Source organism: Amphiprion ocellaris, chromosome 17 (assembly GCF_022539595.1).
Source record: "Amphiprion ocellaris isolate individual 3 ecotype Okinawa chromosome 17, ASM2253959v1, whole genome shotgun sequence".
Taxonomy (NCBI): domain Eukaryota; kingdom Metazoa; phylum Chordata; class Actinopteri; family Pomacentridae; genus Amphiprion; species Amphiprion ocellaris.
In genome coordinates this window covers 17,107,046-17,123,223 of record NC_072782.1, presented here as the reverse complement: position 1 = coordinate 17,123,223, position 16,178 = coordinate 17,107,046, and the positions used below count along the sequence as shown (strand labels likewise).

At 38.0% G+C, this 16,178-nt stretch overlaps 1 protein-coding gene across 1 annotated transcript; it reads left to right on the top strand.

The window, feature by feature from the left end:
• Positions 1 to 445: 445 nt before the first annotated feature.
• On the top strand, positions 446 to 15,785 carry LOC111573050 (aquaporin-3-like). The gene is made up of 6 exons (XM_023276975.3): positions 446 to 654; positions 3,044 to 3,170; positions 7,274 to 7,411; positions 8,880 to 8,998; positions 12,854 to 13,071; positions 14,896 to 15,785. The coding sequence occupies exons 1-6, from the start codon at positions 475 to 477 to the stop codon at positions 15,071 to 15,073; spliced, it is 960 nt and encodes a 319-aa protein (XP_023132743.2). The 5' UTR covers positions 446 to 474; the 3' UTR covers positions 15,074 to 15,785.
• The last annotated feature ends 393 nt before the right edge of the window (positions 15,786 to 16,178 follow it).

The following is a 16,178-nucleotide window of genomic DNA, read 5'->3' as shown; positions in this document are numbered from 1 at the left end:
ATTATGCTGGAGTGTCGTGTGCGTCCCACAGTTTACCTGTTTATTCATACTGTCCCCCTAAAGATGGAGAGCTCTCCACCACAGAGAGAGTGAATTGTGAAGGGCTGCTGAGGATTGATTCATTTGGGAGGCAGCCTTTGTCATCTTATGTCCCGCAGGATGAACTGCTTTGCTTGATAAGTGTTTGCAATTATGTGTGGAAATACTTACATTTTAATTGGAGCTGGGTATAATTTGAAAGTAGGGCAATGCAGCTTGAAAAACAATCGTCAGTTAGCCTACAAAGTAAATGTGCAACGCATTTCATATTTGGCTGTGCTGCAGAGAGATAAACACTGAAAGTGAGTCAGAGCAGGACTTCCAAAGCCCCAAAAACAGCAAGGAAGCGATGGGAGGAAACGTATGTGGGAGTGGTGTACAAAAGAGCTGTTTTTGTTAATAATGGAGGGATCCTTAGAACACCGTTAAAAGCTGATGCTCAGCCCTGACACACATTCATTGTTAGACCACACAGCTACCTCAAGAAAATACTATAGTAACCACATGATGCGAGGACAAAAAGAGATTTTAGAGCAACTGGCAGGGACCTTCCACATCCAGCATGTGCTGCTCCGCCAGGCCCTGGCAGAATGCCTGGGAACGCTTATTCTGGTGGTGAGTAAAGATTGTTTTTGCATCATTCCTGCAGCATGCTAAACGGATCAGGTAAATTACAAAATATTAATTATACACAGTATAAAGCAGTTGTTATCTCAATTTCAATTTGAATATGTGGGTTTTTTTTTCGCGATATCATCTGCCCTGTTTTAATTAATTGGAATTTAATCAGTAAGTGTCCTTTAGGAACTACACTACAAGCCAAAAGTTTGGAAGCAAGATCAAATTTGTACAAAAAAAGATCATAGTTTTATACTTTGCAACAGAATAAACATGATTATTATATAAAAAGTCATTCGTGGGAACACATTTTTACCATAATTATCAGGTATTTGTATCTGAACTTTTGTTTCTTCGCTCAGCTATTTTTTTTTCTAGCCATTTCTGTGGTAGGTATAGAGATACGGACACAGCTGAGATTTATTGGGATTTTTGCATGCAAACTCTCAAAATCCAAAGAGCTGAAATGAATCATGCAAACTGTGATTTGCTTTTTTATTTTTGTACTGAAGTTGTGACTCTTGTAAATCTTCTCACCCCTGAAACTAAGCCTTTCTTTTCTTTTGCTCAGATTTATTCAGCAATTGTCTGCTAACTTTAATGTATAGCTAGAGGTAAATTGAGGAAAGCAGTGCATTTAAGTGAAAGCAAAGTTTGATCATCCAGTAAATACATCTCAAAATCCATAGAATTCATACTGGTTTTTAAGAAAGGCATTGTGAACAGAAACTTGAAGTTGCTTCCAAATGTTTGGCCTGTAGTATACATATTAACTTTCCATGTACAATCTTTATGAAATGTGTATTTGTGTAATCAAGAAACTCTTCATATGGCTAGGTTTGTTGTTAAACTATCTTTGGCTAAGTAAGAACCTAAAAGAGCTGTATGGTAATGTTATTTTGCTGTTTAATTTGGCTATTTGACACTTTTTAGACAACTTTTGATATCACTTAAGCACATCTTCTATATCACCCAAGAAACTAGACTGTGAGATGAGTTTAGCCAAAAAATAAAACCATCTCCACAAAATGCAAAAAAACTTAAAATAACAAAATAACTCTCAATTAAACAAAGCCCTACTCGTGAATATGCCTGAAATAATATGTAATGTTTTAAAAAAAGAGACAAGCAGGAAACAGTGTGCATCCTGGAAGTTCATAGCAGTCAACCAGTCATTTATGTGATCCAACTAATCAATGGATCCCACAACAATTAAAGGTCAGTGAGCTACACAATTATTGTCTAGAGTTCAATATATCACCAGTAGACAGATCCAACAAGCTGCAAAGGCTTTTTCGTCCTACAACCTAAAGCTTTCCACCAATTTCTCCACGGATCATGAAGAAAGAGAAAAAGAGCTTTTGAAAATGTCGCAAGGGATCCTGCATCCTTCATGTCCAACATGTTTCTGCTGAGGAAGTAGTGAGGCTGTTATCATGTAAGGCAAAAGTTTAGTTGTTTGATGACAAAGCAGTTCCTAATTTCATTTTTTTTTTGTAATGTACTCTGAGTCTCTTCTGTGAGACCGATTTAATGTTCAAACAGAAATTTATGCTGCCGTAGTAAGAGGTAAAGAAAGTTTAACTGCTGCTCTTTTCTCATTAAATTGCCTCTCTCTTAGATATCTAAGAAGTCAAAGAAATTATATTCACAGGAACTTTAAAGTTGAAGCACCTCGACTTCCATCTCTTATCTCTCAGGTTCATTTCTATCTTTCTACCTTTCATTAAACACACAGACCTTTACTCTTTCATATCTGTGGCTGGGGACTTGGTGCGAGTAACTGTGGCTCCCTTTGAAAGCCGCAAGATTGTTTCACATTAAAACAAAATGTTTTCACTCTATTTTTCATGGTTACCCACAGACAACAAAAATATCAGCAAAGGGCACCTGCGGTGAAACGCCAGGCCATTTATTATTCTGCTCCCCGGCTGTGACTGATCTGTTAATTCCATGAGACCTTTCACTCTGCTGGCAGTCGGGTCTCCTCGGTGGTCAGGGTTGGCCTTCTGTGGAAGACTGCTCTGCAGGGGAAGTCTGATTGTTGTCAGCATCAATAATCCCACACAAAACCCACCCATAACATACACATGACCTCTGAGGTCAGAAAGACACACCCTGGATAAGACGCAAAGCAAGGCTCAGCCAGGCACCTGACTGGAGGTCGGCCCACTGTGGCCTTTATTATTCTCTCTGAAGTTTTTCTTCCACTCCCTAGAAAAATAACTTCAGTTTAGCACTGTTTTTCTGACTTTGCTGCATATTTCTGGTTGGATCTCAATGGTAAAATCAGTGTCAGTAGAACATGTTAAAAAGTCGTAAAAGACAGATGTGATAGGAATAATTCCATATAGATTGTCTGATTTGCTTTCCCTTCTCTGTCTAGATGTTTGGTTGTGGCTCGGTGGCACAGATGCTGCTAAGTGAAGGATCTCATGGCACATTCCTCTCTGTTAACCTGGCTTTTGGTTTTGCTGTAACACTGGCCATCCTTGTGAGTGGACAGATCTCAGGTGAGGATTTATTGTATTTTACAGGGAACAGGAGTTCCACCATTTTCCTAAAGCTAGGAAAGGCAGGAATCTGGAGAAGGCAAAAAAAAGGACAAAGAAAGTAAAAGAAACACCAGAATCTGGACTGACAAACCATTATAACATTTGATAGCTTTACATATGTAATGCAGATGTCTGTAATTGATTTCTTATAGTTATAAGTGTATTTCAGATATCCAGAACATCATTCTTCTGAGGACAAATTATTCACTATTCATGTCTATGGTGTTCTTCATCACAGAAATCAACAACTCAGCCGCAGTTATCCACAATTCACTCTGTGGATATCTGCAACTGAATTATGACTAACTGTAATTAAAGTGTCAGATATCCACAGTTTAATTCTGACTAGGTATAATTCTAATTCAAGATATATTTAACCCTGAGATGCATGAGTGATTGGACCCTACAATCTTCCATAAGTGGGTCAAAAAAGACCCGTATAAGAATCTATGTGTTAATAATAATTTATATTATAATTTTATCCACACAAGAAAAAAAAAATCATGTTTGAAAAAAGTTTATTTTTCACTTTATAATTATTTTTGATAATTGAAAAAGAAAAATATTACACAGAGCAGCAATAGAAGAATGCCAGCCTCCATTTTGTTGACATTTTTCCACTCTTTTCCTCCAGCTGTTGCTATTCTCCATCCTTCCAATATTACAATTTCTTTAAAAATCTAAAAGGTAGCTTAAAAATGTAAATGGAATGATATCAAAAACATGCTTTTTGAGCAATAGCTGGAGCATGAAATGATGAAACCTTTTAATTACAAAGATATTGCAAGAAAACGACATCACCAGGTCATTTTTGACCCACTTAGCCATCTAAGGGTTAATTCCCCTCTATTCAGCATTTCTACATTGTCATTTTTTGGACTTTTTATTTTCATTTTGAACCAGTAGAAATTATGTATTTATCTTTAACCGGAATTCTTCTTAGTCAAAATGTAATCAGAGATATCTTGAATTAGAGTTTGACAAGGCAAAATGATGTCACTGGTATATGTAATCATGCATGAAGCTACAGCAAGTAGGAGTCGGGGGCAGCTTTCTTTTCAAACATACTAATAGTACTGCAACCATAACCACATTTGACAAGTAGTTAGCTGCCGTGTCGGAGCAGCCTAAGGCCAAAGTTCTAGTTAATGTTGACTTCAATTCTGTAATTAACTCTCATTTTTCATAAACTCCTTGCTAATAAACTCTGTTTCATGGCATTTTCTAATGATCTTATTCACCACAGGAACTGTCAGTACTTTAGTTACCACTGTTCAAATGCTTTGCTGGACCAATGTCCAATGAAGAAATGTCTGCAGCTTAATGCACAACAATTCAGAGTAGTCATAGTAATGTTTGAGATCTGTTTCTATATTTATTATTTTTACAAGTCAGAATGGCATCCCAGTGGCCGGCCAAACTCTGACAACAGAACCAACAGCAGAACTGAAGTCTAGTTTTCTGAGCAGAAAAAGAGGGCTGCAGTACACCTTTATTGTACAAACAAACTAGCATTCAGTACAACAGTGTTTTCATCAGAATCAAAATGGACAAAGACAAGAGGCAAACACACACACTACTGTTCAAAAGTTTGGGGTCACCCAGAGAATTTCATGTTGTCCATGAAATATCACACGTTTATTCATGTGTTAACATAATTGCACAAGAGTTTTCTAATCATCAATTAACCTTTCAACACCATTAGCTAACACAATGTAGCATTAGAACACAGGAGTGATGGTTGCTGGAAATGTTCCTCTGTACCTCTATGTAGATATTCCATTAAAAATCAGCTGTTTCCAGCTAGAATAGTCATTTATCACATTAACAATATCTAGACTGTATTTCTGACTCATTTAATGTTATCTTCATTTTAAAACTGCTTTTCTTTCAAAAATAAGGACATTTCTAAGTGACACAAAACTATAGAATGGTAGTGTACATTCAGCCTAATCCAGGTTGACAGTTGTCATTAGATATTTGGTTGTACATGTTTTCAAATCTATTACGTGGAAAAATTCAAGGGTGGTAGTTGCCATAGTCTGTGTCCAAGTACAAAAAGTATCAGCACTCCATTTGTCATAAGTGACAACCCAAAACAATGACGAATGACATGACGAATCAAGCAGTTCACAATGTCAGAGGGCTAACATCATGTCAGAAAGAAAACAAATCTCTTAAAGTTAGAAGGAAAAAAAGGTACAAGTCTGGTTTCCTCTCAGACCACTTGGATTACAACAAGCTGAAAGGCTGTTATGGATTTTTATGCACTGATTATTGCCTATTCCAGCTTTAAAGTTCTTATCTTGTTTGTAGTCTTCAAGCTCTTTAACAGCCAATAAAACATTTATTTTATCAGCACAATACTTCAACTTTTGCGAAACTGAAATTTAATTGCTGACTGTATAAACATGATTTGGAATAGACGCAGAGTTTAAAGTGTCTTTCTGTTACTGGAGTTTTATCACAGTCCTGTAACAGTTCGTTCATAAAGGTCCAAAGAGAACAATCCACTGCCTGTTAACAAATTCCATTCACATGCAAGCGAATGGCTCGCTAGTAAACAAATGCGTAAATAAGCATCCTATAACTTTCACCTACAGTTTATGACTTTGTGCCAAACAGCATTTCATATTTGTTTGTACTTGCAATCTTGGAGGCAAGAGACAAATAAAAACAGACAAATACTAAAAAAAAACAAAAAACTCCAGAACAGTCTTGTTCATCTGCTGCAGGTAAAGACTAAACCTTTGTCCCACTGCTGCACTACTTTTGTGTTGTCATTTTGACGACTCATTGCAGAGTCTTCAGTTGAATTTTGCATTCATTTGCATAAAGTTAATCATTTCCAACCATTCACTGGACAGCCCTGGAAGGCTTTGTGAATGAAAGTTGCATTGCATCAAATCATATCCAGTGGGCATTTGAACATATAAAACATGAAATCTAATGATAAATTGGTCATTTCATGCATTTGTTGCAATGACCATGGCTACCACTTTAACACTTTTGAAAATAAGATTTCATAAGGTTGGAAGAAATCATATTTAAATTAAAAGTGGTTGCTTTTTGCAGCTTTTAGCATCGTCATATGTTCATAACAACAATGAGGGAGCAAGATAGATGTCAACAAAATATAAGTGGATTTCAGAATTAGTTGGGGAAATGGAGGAAAACTGTATTATCATCCAGAAAATCACAGTTAGTCAAGCCAGACTCAATTTGCATCGCTGTCATGAAGTACCTGTCATTCAATGTGTTTCAAAAAGACTAAGCTTTTCTTCAACTTCCATCAGCATAACAGGGAGTCATTATTATTGATGGCTTGACAGGCACTAAATATCAGCAAAAGGTAAACTGGCAGTTATCTGAAGTGCAGTATTTACCACACTGATGTGTTTGCAAGATGAATGACAATTAGAGGCGTCCGTGGGAAGCAGAACAACATGCAGTGGACAGAAGAATGCAAAGTTTAAAAGACACACACAGATGGAAGGAGGGGCCACTTACCCCTTAGCTTGAAAACTATGTGGTCTGTAATTGAAAGGATAGCGAGCAAGGCAATGCTCAATCCCACTATCTCCTGTCAAAAGCAGCCACACTACAAAGCCTTCCACAGTTCACTCATGCTCACTTCTTCAGTGTCTTTATAATGAGGCTGTCCCACTCTAATACACATCGGAGCTGAGAAAATAAGCTCTTATAATTAGATATCTCCAACCCTGACACAATTAAGGTGTGACTACAAGTAAGCCACCCACATGAGTGTGCCATCAGAGCAGTTCTTACCCCCTTCAAGGTTAGGAAAAAAGGGACTTTTCCGAATCTTTTCATCCCTCCAGTTTAATTTGTGTCACAGAGACCTTCCATCCTAACAGGACTACTGAGACTGTAGTTACTGGATGTACAGTATGCCTCTGTGTCATCAGGACAACGGCAGCTCTAGTGGATGCAGCAGAGATAAAACAGCCTCCACGCGTTTGTTTGTTTCAGGACGAATCACACAGAATCTGATTGTGGATACATGCATATTAATACACCAATGTTTTTCTCATTTTAAGGTGGTCATCTGAACCCAGCGGTGACCTTCACACTGTGTTTACTTGGGAGAGAGCCTTGGAGGAAGTTCCTGCTGTTCTGTTTCTTCCAGACGCTTGGAGCCTTTCTGGGTGCGGCCGTTGTATTTGGAATGTATTATGGTATGTGAGACAAGAGAACAATTATCAATTAAGTAATGTTAAACCGGTCATGCAAGTTTTCTATTTTCAGTAAATCAGGGATGGTTGTTGTGTACTCAGTGAGACACTTACCCAAGTCATGGGAGGGGACACAACCTGGATCAAAATCTTCAGCTCACAGCAGTTCTGCAGTGACATTTAATGATTTAGTCTGCTACTCACAGTAGTTTGAGCAAAGCCAAATGGTCTGAGCTCTGTGAACCCATGAACAAGTCAGCATGTACACGCTTCCACCTTTATCTGAAGTTCAAAACTAATGCTTGGTAACTTTCTTCTTCTTGAACTCCTACACAAGACTTCAATTAGGCCCAGACTCTGGAAGCTGTAGTTATTGAACATTTAAAAAAAAATAATTGCAGATATACCTACGTCTAAAGTTGTGAATACCCTTAAAGTTCATATGAGAAAACATCCCAATTTGCCACCTTGCAGAAATAACATCCAAACAAACCAAACCTTGATAGCAGCCCTGTGAGGCTGCACACACTGCTGAAATAAGCTATATGCTGTTTAGATTTTTTTCCAACATACTGATTTTAACAGGTAATGCTGAGCTTCCTGCTGGGGATGTCATTAGTTTGCTATTATGTGGCGAGGGACCAAATTATCTGACAAAATGAAATTTTGCCCTGCTCATTGCACTAAATGAAAAGTTAAGGGATCACCAAAATTCTTATAATTTATCCTAAATATATGCAATTCCTTCCAGTAGTTGTTGAGATATTTCAGTGTGGACCAAAGTGAGGGCTGACAGGCTGACTGACAGAGCCACCCTGGAGCCATGCCACCAGCACGACTAAAAATAACCTTTGTTAAGGTGTTCGAATTTTACTGGCAAATTACAAAAATAGAGGAAACGGCCTGCAATGCAAAAATCCATTGTGAATCATATATTTTGGAACGGACTGACAGCGGAGTACATCTTGTACTCCCAGTAGGACTGTGTGGTGCTCATACATGCATTCACTGATATCTGTTTGTGTGGTCTGAGTGTGCAGAGTATGATTATGATGTTATTCTCTGTGCTTACATACAGCGATATATATGTAAATGCTTGTGTGTACACAGTAACCATTCAATATTGACAACTACTGTAGGTGCTACATTAGCAAGCAATTTAAAAAGAGGCAGAATTACTAAGGTTTTAATGTTTGCAGTAGCAATTTTGTCTAAAATGTGCAGATTAGTTTGATAATATTATTTGATTTGATTTTTCAATATAAGCTGTAATTCAATGTGCCAGCAATTAGAACATTTTATTCTCCTAAAAAGAAGGAAATCCAAAGATCAAATTTAACTAGGCAGTAACATTGTGAAAGGGGGCTTAAACTGACAGCTGGGTTCCTACAAGTGTTCATTGGTAAAAATACATCTAACATCCATCAAAGGGAAAAAGATTTTAAATCAGTTTGCACACTTTTTTTACCAGATGCACTGTGGGACTTTGGCCAGGGGCAGCTGATTGTGGTGGGGAAGAATGCCACAGCCGGGATTTTTGCCACATACCCAGCCAAGCATCTCACCCTGGTTAATGGATTCTTTGATCAGGTAACAGTGACTTGATTACTTAAGTACTTCACTGCTCACTGAATACTGTTTAGCAGCAAGCCTCCCATTGGCCACAACCTCTGGCTGCAAACTACTGCAAAAACACATGAGGTGTTTTATATAAGAATCTGTTAACGTGAAGGAAAAACAATCATAGACTTGAGTAGATTCTTGAGGCTGCTGTGATGCACGTTTGGCACTAGTTCCTCAGCATGATATCACAAATCAAATTGTTCTCTACAGGAAATGGTTGAGAAACCATTAACGCCTTTAAGCTTGATCAGTGTTACTCAGTGCACAGCTCACAAGCCTCATACTGCTTGCCAAGCTTTAGTCAGCAGCTAATTCTGTAGACAATTCTATGACAATGCAGCCAATACTCATAATCCCTACGACACTCAAATCAGCTATGATAGACAAGCTGGCAGGATAGGCTACAAATCCAAGACCTATATAGTAGCTCACTGTGGTGGTGCCAGACCTGGCAGCCTTCCAGAGCACCTCAATGGCAGAAGTGTCGTTGGATGAGTAAATAGAGAGCCAGTGATAAATAAGGTCAGAAAAAACAAGATTCCATATGTAGAGAACTAGTTAAGCATGCAACCAGTTAATATATATTTGGATTTTTTCTGGATCACAAAATAGTGCCACTGAATTCCATGAACAATCCATCAGTGCCTCCCACCTGGCTCCTTCAGTATCAGTGCATTTTTTGTACAAAATCTTCTGTATCATTAATTTAGCCAAGCATATGTTTATCCTTTTGCACTGCAATAACTTTATAAGAACAGGTGAGAGATATGTGAAATTTTAAAGGCTGAAAAACACATTTCAGTTCTGCAACCAAATCAATTTTAAATCCAGTCCATGCGTCACAATCTAAAGTCAAAACCTTATTTTTCAGCATGATTTTGTCTACACCCATCTTTAACCCTTTGATGCACAACATGGGTCATAAGATACCCATATTCCATTGAATACGGGTCATTTTTGATCCATGTTGTGCATCAAAGGGTTAAGCATTAATATCACAGGATTTATCATAGTTTCAATAGCAAAACTGCGGCAGTTTAATGTTGATGACCTAGATAAGATGATAGAAACAAGCATTGGTACCTTAGATGTGTTACCTGTTTTCTGATAATTCCCCAGAAATCAACTTTGACAAATGCTTTCTTGGTAAACCTTCAAGACTCATATCACCATGTGGGATAAATGGTTGGTCAAAAGAAGTTTGTATATGAAGGGTCTCCTTTTAACCTACATTTCAATAGCAGCACCATGATTTCCTCTTTTTGAAATGTTCTAATGTAGTTATATTTTAACACTCCTGAATGTAGTTTATGGCTATGAAATGGAGAAACAAAGTTGTTTTATGTAACAGCTTGGACAAATCACATGGATCAAATAAGTTTAGAACATTCAGTGCTTACATGAGAGTCTTTCAGATTCTCGTCTGATAGTGTTCAGTTCTTGTTCTGTCAGTTTGTTTTGTTGGCCTGTTTCCATCATCAGATTGCGAACAACGGTGACGTTTTGTCCCGAGGCTTTTTGGGTGTTAACTCTTCAAATTATATTCCCAGACTGACTTTATTTCACTAGTTAACCTTTGCATAGTCATGATGACCACTTGGGAACAGTATTTTCATGACATTATGATTACCAAGACAAGAAATGCTGCTCATCATATCAGTTTAAAGTGGAAATTAAACTTGTCAATCACACCTTTGTAAATGTTGTATACATATATAGTGTTCATTCACTCTGCATTATCATGGTTTAAATTCTTAAATTACATTTAGGCATTACCTAAAATGCACATTTTAAAGTTTTCTCCAATGGGAATATCAGAAAACAGATCAACACATCCAGGGTATCCATGCTTTTCTCTATTCACCTATGTCACAGACATTACACTGGTATACTTTTGCTATTGAAACTATGATATATCCCATGATATTGATGCTCAGAACCGTGCTGAACAAAAATAAGATCTTGGCTTTAGATTGTGACCCCTGGAGTGCATGTTAAATTGATTTGGTCGCAGTTCAAATGTGTTTTTCATCCCTGAAAGTGTCATATGTTTATCCTTTACGTATAAAGTTATGAGGACTCAAAACTCCTGAGAGAAATAACAAGACTGAAAAAGCTCAAAATTTCAATCCAGCCCTGTGTACTTCAAGCACTTGTAACTCTGAAAATATAAAGTATAAAATGTAAGAAATTTTGCATGGCTTCATTAAATGTAATAGAGTTATTTTACCAAAAAAAAGAAAAAGAAAAAAAAAAACAAGCTAATTTTGAGAGGGTCAGATGGGAACTTTTTTTTAGATTTTGTTGCTTTTATACAGAATAACCCAGGAAAGCAAACCCTACTCACTCATGTAGTAGTTTACATTATTACTTGGCCTAATCCAGGGTCTCATGGAAGCCATTATGTAGCACGCCAACAATAAAAATGGACCCATTTTAAATCAAACAATGTTGTGAACCAGATGGAGAGAAACATGACATTGCAGCAAGTGAGGAAAATAAAGTCAGCACAAGCAGCAGCTGAAAATCAAAACAAAGACTGCCGGTGGTCAGTGTATAAATAAAGAGAAAGAGGTAGAAGCTGTGCAAGATGAGCAGGAATTTTGAAGAAATATGGACAGGCATGGCTTTGTTTGTCCTCCATGGACATGTATCCAACAAAGTGTGTCTGTCTTTAAGCAGACAAGTAATCTGAAATATTTCTAGGTCATGCATCAAAAATGTTTTTTTTTTTTGTTTCATTGAAAAAGTGGCTCAATTGCCAGGACTGCATCCTGCCAACGCAGAAACATCCCAGGCTTTAAAATGAAGCCATCGCTTAAGTGGCAAAAACTGCAGTTCCTGTGATAGTCACTTGAAGCTGCCTCTAAAAGTGAGTCAATCCTCATAGACAATCATGTTAAAATGGGAAACTATACAGCAGAAAATAGCACTTTTAAACGCTGGAAAAGAAAAAAAAATTTTGGTTTCTTTTGATAAATTCTGTGTTCATGACAAGTAAACAACAGGTCATTTTTGATCAAATTGACCCATTCTGATTGTATGAAGACTTAAAGTTGTGAAAAATTAAAGATGCAGTCACTCTGAATAACAGATGGGCGGGTTGTGGAAGGATTGCCCATCTTCAAATAAAATGAATAGCCCTATTTTTTTTTAGAAACACTCACTTTGTAAATGGCATTTTTGGTTCCATTAGTTATTTTAGTTTCTCTTTGAAGAAATTTTCAAGACTTGCGTTGTCGCTGTGATCAAATATTCTCCATTCAGGTGTTTGTAATGGAAATTTACAAAAAATGCAGCATACAGGATGTAACTTTTCAGCTCTTTACAGCTTGCTTATGTCATCCAGCAGTACCGCTTTTGCTGCCCAAGGTGTCCACCAGGGAGCGCTGCTGCTGCAACACTCACGTAGATATGCCATGTCTGAGCATGTCTCAGCCATATCCTCTGTCTGTATATACTCTGAAGCTGATTGTTATCAAAGCCAAATCAAGGAAACAAAACACTCTCCTTGATGTGCTACTTCTACCCATTGAACTCAGAATACATCAGTAGGAGAGGAAGTTGAATGTGATCTTTCTGATGAAAAAAGTTGACATGTTTGCCAGATTTTCCATTTACTGTCATCAACCCTTCACTTTTTACAAATCACTTTGAATATCTCTCTTCTTTTTTTTAAAAAAAAAATGTATTGATATTGTTTGCAATGACTCTTTTAATTGTTATACAATAACAGAAATGTTTTGTCGCCATAATGAAAAGAACTAAAGATAAACTGAAGTAAAACTATTAACAGATCATTGTCTCTTTACTGTGTCTCAGATTATTGGAACAGCTGCACTGATCGTGTGTATCCTGGCCATAGTTGATCCACACAACAACCCAGTCCCTAAAGGTCTGGAGGCCTTCACAGTGGGCTTTGTTGTGTTGGTCATCGGCCTGTCAATGGGCTTCAACTCTGGCTATGCTGTCAATCCAGCTAGGGATTTAGGACCACGCATCTTTACAGCTGTTGCCGGCTGGGGTGGAGAGGTTTTCACGTGAGTATATCAGTTAATGTTAAAATGATGAAAACATGAACAGATGTGACTTCACCTATCGGTGTCTCAGGGGATGTGCTGAAGCATGGATGTGAGTTCATCACTTGCCACCCTATTATGAGTTAATGAAGCCATTCATTTTAAATTTGTTTAAAGGGGAGGGGGTCTACATGGAGCTATGGAGGACCTGCAGCTACTATGGCTGACTTTGACAGGCTCTTATTTAATCAATGGGCTCCAGTCCTCTTTTGTCCTCTTGAAATTTCCTGTTCTCAAACTTAGTACCCGATTGAGTTGTGTTTTGCTGTCATGGAGAACCTCTCCGATTAAAGAAATTTCCATCAAAATACACGAGAAAAATCACTTCGCATATATCCTTTTTCTAACAAACCAACCAACAAGACACATAGAGTTTAGCATTTATTCTGCCCATCTATCATTTTATATCTGGGGTCAGGTCATCGTGACAGAAGGCTGCGCTGGTCATTCCAGATGTCCATCTCATTGGCAATGCTTTCCAGCTCCTCTTGGGGGAACCCAGAATATTCCCAGGCCAGATGAGATATATAATCCCTGCAGCAAGGTCTGGGTCCACCCCAGAGCCTCCTCCCAGCTGGACGTGCCTCCAAAGGAAGGAATCTAGGGGGCATCAGATGACCCAACTACCTCAGTCAGCTCCTTTTGGGCATGAGGTGAGGGTTGGAGTGGTTAATCAAGAGCTTTGTCTTCTGGCTCAGCTCCCTCTTCACCACAATGGACCAGTACAATTCCCACATTATTGTTAAAACTGCTCCAATCCATCTATCCATTTTATTCTCCATTTCCCCAGTCTCTCATGAACAAAATCCTGAAATATGTAAAGTTGTTTGCTTGGTGCAGCAACTCATTCATAATCCAGAGGGAGCAATCCACTGGTTTCCGATAGAGGACCTCAGTCTTGAAGGTACTGGCTCTCGTTGAGTTTAATGTTGCATTTCCATAAAGTTGGGACACTGTCAAGACACAGGCCCAATCCTGATTTCCATCCAGTCCCCTAAACCCTCACAGGCGTAATTCAATGTGAGAGGCTTCAAGGGCTCGAAATAGTATAAGCAAGAATGAGGCAGCACTTTGCGACATGTCTGTCTCATTATTTTGAGAATGTCAACATGTTTCATATTAGGAATTGTTTGTGGGTTTGGAATTTTTTATTTAACACCTTCTTCACAGCCAAGGCTCTTAAGGGGAAGCATGTTTGGAAATTACTTCATGCCATCATAGGACAAACAATTACACTCTGTTCTGGCCATGAATCACCAGGGAGCTATGTGTTTGTACTTGCATGAAAAGGTCTTCTTTCCTTCCTTTAAATGGCAGAGGTATAGATGCACTAGCTAACTGACGTACTGGCCCTCATATCCAGCTGCTTAGATGCCCACTTCTCTCAGCCTCCACACCTTCAGTTTGCAATTTCAGATTTATTTTATATTTTTCTGATGCCTAACCTGAGACAACCTTAATGATACCATCATGAGCTTGATGATATCACTTGGATTAATTTCGTAAACTTTGTAAAACTCTTTCTAAGACCTTTGAAAATATATTGCACTTGTTTTTGCCACATTTTTTGTGATGAGTAAACTTGTGAAATGCCCCTTTAAACATATTCAGGTGTAGCCCTCAGTATTGGCATGGCTTGCGTGCTTTCTGACTGGTGGTGCTGCATTTCTGTAATATCCGACATGCACTCATTCCTTTTTTTGGCCTGTTATCGCAGGTAAACTAAATATTCCAGAACAGCACAAAGCACTCCAGTTTATTTTTTTCCCCATTTTCCTGTTACAGAGCGAACACCTACTGGTTCTTTGTGCCCATCTGTGCTCCATTCTTTGGCGCAGTGGTGGGTGTGCTGATGTACCAGCTGATGATTGGATACCATCTAGAAGGAGAAGAGAAACAGGAGCAGAGGGAGGAGGAGGAAAGGTTCAAACTTTCCAATATCACAACCAACAATGATGCATGAGCTCATCTGAATTTCTTTCTACAATTATGCCACAGTATTAAACTCCGCTCAAAGACATTCTCTCTTTGGCTGTTTAGAAAAACGGTTCGCTTTTATGCGTCACTTTAACAACACTTTTTTGCTAACAGGTAAGCCTTCGATCAATCATCACGAAGGCATTTCCTCTTGCATCCTCTTATCACAGAAACAGTTTCTCAGAAAACAATGGCACTTGTTTTTGTATTCATTTTCATTGAACTCCAGTCAGCTCTTCCATTTCTACTTGAAGCACAAACTAGTTCCTTCATGCTGCGTGTCTGACAAAACAAATCTATCAGCTCACGGAAAAAAGCCAAACAAAAGATAGTTTACGCTGAAGCAGTACTTGAGCGGTGCCTTGTTTATTTCTGTCTAAGGTGGAGGTAACCTTCAAATCACCAACAAATCAAAAAGCATCCACTCTCAACCCTTTCTACTGCAATTTCTTTCATTTTGGAAGAACTGTGTGTTTCACTTCTGCAGGGTTCCTAAGCTGGAGGCACATTTTCTTCTTTAACACAGAAACACATTATAAATCAGCACAGTTGCATTATGCTGCAATTTTGGCATTGCAAAGTGTAACAGTGTGAAATTTCTTAAACACTTACTACCTGCCCCCATGTGTTTCCACCACCTAACAGCTTGTCACACCTCATGTCGGATCTGTAAGTAATTAAAGCATCTCAGAGTACAATGCAGTCTTTTTTTTTTTTTTTTTTTTTACTCTACTTTGACTTCGAATTGGCTTTGGCAATAATCATGTGTAGTTCTTTCTACATTTTCATATAATCAGCTGTTTTTCTGGGGTGTAAAGCCTTAATTGAATGGCAAATTAAAGACTGAATATGTGATAGAAAAATACACAACCTATTTTGGTACATCGTGTAGTATAACGATATAAGCTATACACTGTAACTATACAGTATAAAAAAAGATAGTCCAGCAGATGGATTGCCAAATAAAAAAACTAACAAAAAAAACAAAAACTTTGCAACAACAGAAACTACCTATCTAACAAAACAGAGTAATTATCCACAATCAAATACGTTTTCTAGCCTTAATTTCCATGAGATTATATGTATTTTGA